General features: G+C 42.4%; 1 protein-coding gene across 1 annotated transcript in view; it reads right to left on the bottom strand.

Moving 5' to 3' along the window:
• Positions 1 to 168: 168 nt before the first annotated feature.
• The window catches only part of fancm (FA complementation group M), a 36,729-nt gene continuing 25,595 nt past the window's right edge, over positions 169 to 11,302 (bottom strand). Inside the window, exons 14-24 of the mRNA XM_086095612.1 lie at positions 6,347 to 7,769; positions 5,350 to 5,444; positions 5,022 to 5,087; positions 4,842 to 4,940; positions 4,545 to 4,710; positions 3,922 to 4,028; positions 3,278 to 3,693; positions 2,879 to 2,972; positions 1,603 to 1,909; positions 1,226 to 1,514; positions 169 to 542 (exon numbers count right to left, since the gene is read on the bottom strand). Of these exons, the coding sequence (XP_085951738.1) occupies positions 422 to 542; positions 1,226 to 1,514; positions 1,603 to 1,909; positions 2,879 to 2,972; positions 3,278 to 3,693; positions 3,922 to 4,028; positions 4,545 to 4,710; positions 4,842 to 4,940; positions 5,022 to 5,087; positions 5,350 to 5,444; positions 6,347 to 7,769 (3,183 nt within the window). The 3' untranslated portion in view covers positions 169 to 421. The remainder of the gene's footprint in view (positions 543 to 1,225; positions 1,515 to 1,602; positions 1,910 to 2,878; positions 2,973 to 3,277; positions 3,694 to 3,921; positions 4,029 to 4,544; positions 4,711 to 4,841; positions 4,941 to 5,021; positions 5,088 to 5,349; positions 5,445 to 6,346; positions 7,770 to 11,302) is intronic.

Here is an 11,302-nt window from a genome sequence, read left to right as displayed (position 1 = left end):
ATTAATTCAATAGATACATGTCACACCAGATAGATCTGAATGTCAGAAAACCTTTATAAATTATACAGTTGCATAAAAAATACTTTTTTATTAGTGATTTAACATTGATTGAAATTTACATTGTGATGTCTATAAACATGATCATTCTTTTTTTTTTTCTGTCAAATATTCACATTTTAGTGCAACATGAGTCCAAAACCAGGACAAGATGCGTCCAACATAAAAAAAAAAAAAAGTTCCATAAAATAAATAGTCTGCATGTTACTCTACTAAGCAAAGTCATGTTGTGCAAATGTTTTGAGCTTATAACCTGATGAAGCTCCAGGTGCAAACACTGATCAGTTCATGAATAAGCAGCAACTGTAGCAAAATAAAGACCCCCAAAAAAGACGTAATTAGATCCTGAGAGTGTGTTACTGTCTCATGAGACTTTTCTGCTTTTGTCCAAGAGGAACGAGTCGTGGTTGTAGCGCAGGAATCGGTAGATCTCCTCGGCCCTCGCTCGACTCATGCCGGCTCCACGCTCCAGACTTTCCACTGAGCTGCACAGCCAATCACAGGACAGTTGAGACAGAGAACTAAAGTGAGCTAACTCCATTTTGTTGTTTGTAAGTGCAGCAATGACTATTAATTATTATTGAACATTAGAAATCCAAATCAGGGGTTAATTCCAATTTTGACCTTTGTTGCACTTTGCACTTCTGATTCATCATTGCAATGCTGTGCCACTGCCAACTCCCAAATAAAAGATACACGTGCCCATGAACTCAACTCCTGCAAAAGCATCCCAGAAAGTAAGTAGAGCTGTAGCTTGATTGCCAGTGCATCTGCATTTTCATGTAAGTATTTATCATCTTTTTTTATGGAATATGAATAGATTTGACAGACATTTGGTCTAAGACCACTATTGCATCAAACTTGTTTTTGTAATTCTAGTTTGTTTATTTTACTTCAACCAACCTAGATGATACTGACCGAGTTTCAACATATGAAACTGAAGATGAGCAGTTGTGGATAAAACTGCAAGCATTATAAATATGCAGTATGTCCAAAATCGCGACGGGACAAAATGGCAGCTCCCTGAGATGGATAAAAGCGGGTAGATTTTTCTGCTTCTTACTCCACAAAAGCAATATTAATCAGAATACCGCGCTTAGACTAGTGGAGGCACATACAATATATAATCGCAAATAATTTTTTTACAGGATTTTTGATGTGGGTTTACCTGTTAACGAGCTGGGCGACGGATCCGAAGTAGCGGCTCATGTTGAGGGCGTGGACGTAGTTGATGGTGGGCAGGCTCAAGTAGAACTGCAGGGCCTGCTGAGTGCTCAGCTCCGAGGAGGGCGGAGCGAAGGCCTGCCCCTTGCGCCGTTCCAGTCGTGCCAGCTCGACCAGCAAGGCGGCGCTCTGTTCGGGGCCGTCGCTCCACAGCAGTCGCACGCCGCTACGGACTAGCGCCGCCAGGGTGCCGTCGTAGCTGCGCGTGCGCTGGAAGGGACGGGACGCCTCACCTGGGACACACAAACGTTGTCGTAATGTCACACGTTTTACATGCGCCTGTTGGACTTTGAAGGGTCATCTCGGCTGGATGAAGCTGACCTGACTTGGTTCTGTCCTTCTCTACAATTAAACAAACACGCTCAAAGCGCTCCCGCGCACTGCTCACTCTCTCGGCCAGCCGCTTGCGGTATTGCAGGGCCGCCAGATCCGACTGGGCGTGCCTCTCCACGGCCATGCGGGCGCTGACGACGAAGTAGCTGCCGTCCAGCGAACACACGTGGACGGTGGCTCCGTGATGCTGGCGTAAGCTGGTCACAAGTTCCACGCCGCCGCCCAGGCAGCGACTGTCCACCAGGATGCATACCGGACCTGTTCCGACGGGACCTGGGACAGTGGATGGAGGCCCCTGAATGGTAGAAAAAAAACATTAAATGTGGAACAAGTTGTGTCACAAATAGCGAAAATCCACGACTAACTGATGTCACCCATAAAATATTTGCCTTTAGATGCCACATGATGGCAGCAAAGGACCACTTTTATCGAAATTAAGCTCCTTAACTCACTTCAGTACTAAGATAGCGCCAACGCAGTACTGATATTTCTTTGGCCTGAACACAAATTTTTTTTCTTAAACTAATAATTGAGAATGGGTGAAAAAAATAATTTTTAATATATTTGTGAGTCTTGAGTAGTTATAGTTTGTAGCTGTCATACTCAAAGCCTGTTCATAGCCTGTAATTGTACCTGTGCAAATATACACTCATGTTGATGTATATTATATGACATACTACATTGTATATGCTATTTAATTACTGTTGATGCATGTCTGGTTAGATGTGTTTTGTTCTCTTTTACTTGTTACCTGTTTAATGACAAAGTCTAAGAACAATATGGCCAAGTTTACAACTGTTTGTTTTACTATTAACAGTGTTCAACTTATTTTACTTAAAACATTTCCCTTGCAGTAAAAAAAAAAAAAGAAAGGAAAAAAAAGTTTCTATATTATGAACTACATTGTATTTTGGACCAAAAACAGTAAGTAGCGCTCAGACTAGCAGCCAAAATTTACATATACATTTACAGCACCAAAATGCGCAATAACCAACCAGGATTCTACCTTTGGCCACAATGTGATGCGGGATTGTAGTTAAGATAAGCCATTTTAAACTAAAAAGAAAAACTTTCCCATAGTTGAAAGCAGAAGTTTTAGAATCCAACCAGAACTCATTTGCTGCCATCATGATTAGGGAACAGAGATTCTGGTTGCCATCCTAAGCTTTGATTTTAATATGGAACTATTAAAAAAAAAAGTGTGATTTATAGTCCAAAAATATGGTAATTGGATGTTGTTTTGTTTCAGTGTTTGTTTTTTGACCTGAGGCTGTTTCTTGGATGCATCAAGGGAATCAGATGATTCGAAGTCCAGCTGGTCAGAAAGGGCATGTTCAATGTCTATCCTCTGGCGACTCCTGCAGGAGGAAGAAAGCATTACAAGAGTTGTGCATGGGAGGGGTTATTCCTAAATGATGAGGGATTGACAGTATTTGATACATCAAGTAAGTAGTCCAACATTGATGACAAAAAAAAAAGAAAAAAAAAGAGAAAAAAAACATACGTCTGTCATGTTACTTTATATACAAATAGTTGAGTGTTTTGATTATCGGTGTAATGGTTGTATGTCCAAAAATGTCTTATCAACCGGGTGGGAATGTTCGTCAGCAATAAAACCCCCAACCTACCCCCATCCCCACGCCCCCAATTCTTCAGATGTTACCTCTCTTGTTGCTGTTCTTCCCCCAGTCCCTTGCTGAGCAATGACAGCTCGGTCGTGATGGTCGAAGAAGGCGAAGAGGACGATTTCTGTTGCAGCAGAAGCTTGGCGGGCTTTGGGGGTTCTAAAACATCTCCCCCTTCTTCCTCCTCACTTGAATCTACCAAGCGGAGAACACGACCACGCTTGCTCCTCGGCTCCGCCCGACATCCGGCCTCCCTCGTCAAAGTGGAGGTTTTTGTCTTGGCTTTGTGCAAGAAAACGCGCCGCCGCGTGGCGTATTGTTTCCTCCCGTCCACGTATGAGTCCTCTGGCATCAGCTCTACAGCTTCCTCTGAGCTCTCTTCAACCTCGTCCTCCTCCTCTTGGCTTCCCACTACAAAACTATCCTCTTTGTAGGTTTCGTCTTGATCAGGCACCTGGTAAACAAAAGTGGAGGCCAATCGTGTGTTCTGTCTCTTTAACCCTTTATACAAATTTGACTTGTGTTGACGTGACAGCAATAAAAATATGTTGTAAACGATGCGACCCTCCCCAACATGTGTTAAACCAAACTGAGCATTAATATCTTTGTAAAGGCAGAATTGTTGACACAGCACTTCTTTATTGGATGTCATTAGATTATGCAAGTGTGTATGCTGTATTACCTGGGAGAAGATATCCGTGTTGTGGAGGTTTTTGTAGGACATTTTAAACCTTCCAGGGACGGCCGGGCTTCTCACAGATTTCAAGTATATCCCGCGCATCTCAGAGTCTGACGGAAAAGAAGAGTCGGGAACGTCAGAGTGGGTGCAAAAGTATTGAGACAAGCCTCTTACAGTAATTAATCAGTGAATTAGAACGGGGTTAGCCAAGGAGGGCCACTTAGGAAAAACTACAACAAAGAAGTCAGTGTTGGTGCGAGTTTATTTTTCTCAGTTTGAACTCTGTATTGTGAAATGGTACACGACAATGGAAAATCTGCTTGACCAGTGAGAATCCAGCATTGGTTTACATCTACAAGTTTAAGGAAACTAAATTTGAATGGTAACAAAGGGGATATATTATGCAAAATGGACTTTTATGAAGACACCTGGCAACTGTATTAAATTGCACGACATCTTTCCTTTAAGATTTTTAAGGCAACTTTGATCGTATTTGAACACCTCTCATTCATTTAAGGAGTGGGCGACATAGGTTCTTGTTGAAAGAGGGGAACCTGAACTTCTATTTTAATTTCCTGAAGCTGTATAGGCCTGAAATGCTTTCGTCAGTAACCATGGCAATCTACCATTCAGTCCCTGAGACAGGTGTGTATTGTCCACCACGAAGCCATCGAGAGAGCGGTTCTGATCTTCTCCGTCCTCCTCGTCGGACGAAACCGCAGCACCCTCCTCGTCCTCCGACATCACCGCTTCCTCGTCCAGGAACAGACGCCCCTTTCGACATTTGTCACTCTTGGAAAGAAACACAAACAACGGGGGGGGGATGCCATGTGTGACGTCGGTGTTAATTATAAACATGGCATTTATGAAGGAAAATGTGCCATTTGACAGGTTGCTTCTTATTACGCAAATGTGAGTAACACCTTGGTGTTGATCTGATGGACTGGCTGTATCGCTTTTCTGCATGCAGGCCCACGCTCGGTGTGGAAATCATCATCGTCGTCAGCTTGTGTTTCTTCAGACTGGAGACGTGGGTGACAAAGGGGTCAGCTGATGTGTGAAGGTGTCAATGCATTGACATCATCATAAGAAGGCCGTCTCACCGTGTTTAGTGCTGCCACACATTTCCTCCTCATGAGAGGTGAGTCAGTTTCAGAGAGGATGTTTGACTGGGAGACAAAAACACATTTAGGACATGTACGTCAGCGAAAGGCAATCAAGAGCGCCGGGTACCTGGGGGGGGGGGGGGGGGGGTGATTTGGGGGGTAATCAAACATTCTAACTCCTGATTCTTTCAACATGCTGGTTGCCATGACAACTAGATGTTCCTCATGACTGCCTGAACAGCCGTATATGAGCAACAACATTTACCATTTATTGTATGAAGTATCGATCGTGTGTGCGCGTAAGCGTGCGTGTGTGTGTTCTCACCACTGCCTCCGGAGATGACAACAAAGGGTTGACCTTGTTGCCGTGTCTTCTCTTACGGACAACAACATCATCATCGCTGTCTGTGGTGCAGTCCACTAAAAGAAAATGTTAAGAATAGAAACATGGTACTGCAACATAATAAAAGCATTGAAACTCAAACGCCTCATCCAGCAGCGCGTCGAGCGGATATAAAAAGTCTACACACCCCAGCTATATTGACATGTTTTTGTGACATAAAATTAATTCGATGCATCATTTGAAAGTTTTTCCATCAGTAATGTGACCTGGAGAACTAAGGGGATAAATCCTCTCGAAAGCTGGTTTGGTTACAGCTTTGTTTTTGGTTTTTTTAATATATAAATAAATCTAGAATTTGAACAGGGGTGTATAGACTTTTCATAGTTACAGTGGAATGCCAATGGGAGAGATTTGGATTTTTCTCTAGCTTTCCAAAGCAGAGCACTAGAGTAGGGATTCCCAAACGTGTTTCTTTTTTTCAGATTAAAATATAATGGACTTGTGCTATAATAATGACACATTTATATTGTATTTTTTCCCCAAATGTGGTTTTCCCAAATGGGACGTTAAAAAAGCATTTCTAACGAGCAGTTCTGTCTCTCATGCTTTTATTATAACCATGGCGACCAAGGACGGCGGAACAAGTGTGCTGCGACGAAGCGAGTGGCCGGTGTTACCAAATTAGCTACATTGCGGCTATATATAACGACTTTTCCAACCCTTCTAGTGACTATTTGTATTTCAAGTGACTAAAAAGCAATCTGGCAACTTTTTGTGGCTCTCTCCGGAGCAGGAGATGTTCGCCCCTCTGCGTACACACTGCAAATGAATGATGCATGTGCAAACCCAAGAGGGCAGCTGATAATAGACCCGATAGCAGCCTACTCCTCTTGCACTTGAGTCAATAAGTGCCCCTCACAACTACACCATATCAGAAAAGAAGAATACGTTCCAAGCCGCCGAGCCATAGTAAACATACCTTGATGATTGTCAGAATTGGAGACAACGGCACTCTCCTCCTGTGTTTCCACTCCTGACTTTCTGCCATCTTCTGGTCGTTTTCGTTTCAGACTACTGAGAGAGAGGCAAACAGCACGAGGCCCGGCACAACCTGGTGACGCCGCCGGAGACGGCAAAGGGCCCACTGTGGACGTCAACGGGGACGCAGCGCGAGTGATCGTCCGCCCCAACAGCATATTAGGTGTGGATAACTTGGACAAGTCCCGGTGCGAAGGTGCATTGGGTCTGTAAAAGCTGTAAGGTGTGGATGAACTGGATGCATGTGGCGAGGCCTCCTGCCGGGAAGGTGGAGGCCGCGGGAAGGTGGTGTTCAATGACACGCCGTCTTCCTCTTCCTCTGAATCCTCCACGGAATAGCCCAGGTCGAAATTGACAGCAAAGTCCAAACTGTCAAAAGACTCTGTACTTTTTGAGCCACTCTCGTTTTGTTCTGACATCATTGCTGCTGCTGTATGTTTTATTCCCGCGTCACACTGATCTAAGTGAGCCAACGCGTGCATGGTGCTGGTAGTGACGTCCTCCACACTGGGGGAAGTCTGGGACGTGACGGCGCCTTCAGGGGTGCGGACATCCGGTATGGTCATCTGCAGCAAGGCTCCGTAGTCTGCAAACAGGTCCATGCTGTCGTCCATCGGGTGGGCTTCCCAAACATACGGCGAGCCCTCCAATGTTTCCTTCCTTGCACCAACACTCTGCTCGCGGTTCTCAGCTTCTCTAGGTGCATTTGCGCCTTCATCATCAAAGATCTCATCCCAGGTTTCACTACTGACAGACTGCAGTTCCTCCTCACCTCCTAGAGGCACATCTGACACTTTCTCGAGACAGTCATTATCAGAATGAATCGCATCATCTTCATCTACATCCAAGGTAAAGCTGACGTGGAACGGCTGAGGAGGATCAGGAAGAGGAGGGCCCGTTGAGTCCACCGTTAACGAGTCTAAATCCGCGTGAGGTGGCGGTGATCGGGACAGGAGCTCAGCCACGTTGGCCAAGATGGCTTTCAGCTTCTCGTCTTTTCCCGGGATGCCAGAAGTGGGAGGGCAGGAATCCCATTTGGGGAGATAAAACATGGCCTGAAGTTCAACATCATCTTCCCTATTTATCAGAACCTCCTCAGTGTCAGGGGAATCTAATTGTATGACGTCTTCATGGATAAGGCCGGGCTCCTCATTGTTTAAATGAGGTACATCAACATGAGGCTTCAGTTCATCAACTAATACTTGTGCATTCTTTGCTTCCTCGTTCCTTCCTTTGAGTTCCAAACCAGCCACTTGTTGCTCGATAGATTTGGAGCGAGTGGTTTTCTTCATCTTTTTTTCATGGCTCTTGGCGCCAGCTTTATTGAGATAAGACGCTAGCTCCTCCTCATAAGCACAGTCATCCTGCGGAGAAGCACACATGAACACAATCAAGCTCTGGACTTTTTCGCCACGCTTGCAATCCACCTGTTTTATTGGTACAAGCGGTATTTACGCGTTCTGAGTCTGAGATATCTAGCAACGAAGTAGACGAAGCAACACAATATCGAGCTGAAATGATTATTAGAAAGTGTTCCTTTACACAAGTGTTCCTTTGCCCCTATTCCTTACCCTAACCTCAACCATAACCCAATTCAAACCTAAACTCTAAAACCAAGCCTTGACCCTCAAAAAGAGGTCTAAACTTGTGGGGCCCAGCAAAATGGCCACACATGGACGGGTGGGCCCCACAACTCTGTGAAATCCCGAAATGTTGGCCCTACTATGTAACAAAAACAAGACTGCACACACACACACACACACACAAACACTTGTCTTTGTATCATCGTGGGGACATCTCATTGACATGATGCCTTTCCTAGCCCCTTCCCCTAAAATTGATTGCCTACCCCCATTCCTTACCCTAACCTCAACTATAAACCAATTCAAACCTAAACTCTAGAACCCCTTGACCCTTGACCCTCAAAAAGAGGACTAAACTTGTGGGACCACCAAAATGTCACCACAATTTCAAGTCGGTCCACGCAAAGATAGTTAAACCTGGAAAATCACGCATGCATGGGCCCCTCAATGTAGCAAAGACAAAAGCACACACACACAGTTATTGCCAAAATTCTGTCATGCTTGCAAAATATAAGACCTGGAATTAATTTGTCGGGAGTGGCACCCTCCCCTGAGGCAGCAGGGCGCCAATGAAAGAGCAGACCGTGTGAGGAAGCTGCCCGTCGTGAGGACAGAGCAAAACGAAAGGGGGGCTTGGAAAAGTGAGGTGGGGGGGAGGTGCCACATGGCTGTCGAAAAATCGAAGCGGTATCAGGTGAGACAAGAATGGACATGAAACTGTTGCCAGTTCTAAAACCAAGTATTAGCCTATGAAAGTCAACCGTGCCTTACTTCCTGTATGGATCGAGATGTTCAATGATCACAAGCGTAACCAAAATGCCTCCCAGTGTGAAGAAGTGCCATGTTACACCACTGCACAACTAAAACGATAATTAGAGGCATTTATTTTAATTAATTAAATGTTAAACTAACAATTATAGGCACTTGTCAATCAATGTTTTGATCATCTTTATTTGGCTGGTTATGAAATGGGTATTTGCAGATTAACACTAAACATCATTTAAGACTTTAAAACACCTTTAATTCAATTTAAAACCTCTGTTTTAGTAAATGTTATAAGTGAGTGAGCTGTATGAGCTCAAAGTTATCATGATATTTCTTCAAGACATTTTGCAACAATGTCTCTCATACTTTAAGGATGAACTTGTTTGACACAATTGGATGGATTTGAAAGACCTTTGGAATGGTGGATTTAAGGATTAAGCGTCACTTCTTTTTTTTAAAGGATAATTAAGGACTACATTTTGGAACATCCGATTTAAGACTTTTTAAGGATCATACTTTGAATAATCTTTGGCTTCAAAGTCCACAGTTTTTTTAGGCAGAACCCTGTTTTCATTATCATTACAATTTAGTAGGGGTGTTAGAAAAAATTGGGCAATATATCGCGATATTACAGCGCGCAATTCTCGAATCGATTCGATATGCGGCCGAATTGATTTTTAAACATCAATTTTTTATGGGAATATTAAGCAAAACCTCTTACTTAGGCTTAGGATTCACACATTAAGCATGGAAGAATGTTCTATTAATGGAACATTAAGCCTTAATATTTTATTTCAGTACTGTTCAAACATGAAACAGACTGCAACCTGTTTGTCAAATGCAGTGGCTCAGTTATAAGCATGAATTTTCAGATAAATAAATACATTTTCATACAAATCTTAGTGTACATGTTTACTCATTAGTATTTTTTAAATTTGAGTTTTTAATAAAAATCGCAATAATCAATTTATAGATTTGTATCGGGATTAATCGGTATCGAATCGAATCGCCAGCTACTAGGCAATTCCCACCCCTACAATTTAGTATCAATAATTTAGACTTTTAGTTAACTCAATATCTATTTCCTACAAGTACATTATTTGTTCAAGTCTACGTGCCGTACAATTACATATTCTTACTTGATTTAGAAAAGCATATCTTGTCACCTTTCACTGTTAGTCTGCTTGTACTGGTCCAAGGTGGGACAGTGACCCACCAGATCCAGCTCACAGAGCTGCAATTTTGTTTGTTTGTTTGTTTTTCGTTTTGTAATATGTATTGCTGAGAGTAATAATCGTGCTTATTGCGTCAGATGGGTATGTTTAGGCTGTGTGACATTGTAGTTTATGCATTTTTATGCAGCTCTTTAATTATAACTCATTAATCATGTGTCACACTAAAATGCAGTTTGTGATGATTGTGACTCTTTAAAATATGTGCGGCATTTATTGCACCAACCACATCGGACTTTCCACACCTTTTCCTCGGCTGGCATAGCACCATTGTTTGACGCATTTCAACAACTTGGGATCTACAGTGAACGCATCGCTGGAAGCAATTTGTCTGTGTTGGGTATGTTGTAAAAGTGAGTGGTTGATTTATGAAAATGAAGAAAGTGCCACAGCTGAACAATTCTCTTCATCGTTTTGACTTGTCTGAATTGTCAGCAGATATAATAAAACATCTCAGTGTGATGTACTTTAGAGAATAGGGAATGATGTTTAACAACAAAGTTACAGAAAAAAATTACTTTGTGTAAAATGGTGCATTTAAACTGTAATAAAATAAAAGTATAGTAAATTGTTTAGTTTTGATTGTTTTTTTAAATAATGAAATTCAACAAAAATTTGATATTTTTTTGAATTGTGGTTCCACAGAATTATTTTATAAAACAAACTAATGAATCAGACCTGGATAAAAATGATGGTACCCCGAGAAAAGATTGAAACTAATTTGACCACAGGGACATATTCAACCAAGGCGTGTCCTCCAATTAGCGTCACAGATGTCTTCAAACTTGTAGGCAGTAAGTCAGCTTACTTGATGGGTGACGAGTAGTTACTGTGCTGTTTGGTGACATGGTGTGTAACACAATAAACATGACCAGAAGAAGCGAAGGAGAGAGTTGTCCCAACATACATTCGGAGAGGTGCAGAAGTTTCATTAAAAATTACAAATATTTGATTGCAATAATTTCCTCAAAAGGTTGTTCTTGATTTGTTGTTGAAGTTATTTTCCATTCTTATTTTTTTCTTTTATTTAAAGCGGTACTCACTTAATTAGCTAGATTCATGATAATGACAAAATATTTTAGGACCATTTTTATGGCCTTATACAATACAATTAATTACATGCTAATTAAAAAAAAAAAAAAAAAAAGTCATTCTCTCAAAATAGTTTAGTAATTTGGAGTCTGTTTTTGCGGTTTGCTCTCCTCATCCCCATCTAGGGCATTACAGCCTGACCCAGATCCAGCTTCCGGGCTTTATGTAACAGTTCGGAGTATTGCATAATCACAGGCAAGAAGGCCCGTCTGTCTGTATGGCCTG

The sequence above is a fragment of the Leptonotus elevatus genome, chromosome 14 (assembly GCF_054856555.1).
Source record: "Leptonotus elevatus isolate MCC_2025b chromosome 14, RoL_Lele_1.0, whole genome shotgun sequence".
Classification (NCBI taxonomy): Eukaryota; Metazoa; Chordata; class Actinopteri; order Syngnathiformes; family Syngnathidae; genus Leptonotus; species Leptonotus elevatus.
The sequence above is the reverse complement of the archived record's forward strand: the minus strand, read 5'-3'. Positions and strand labels throughout refer to the sequence as shown.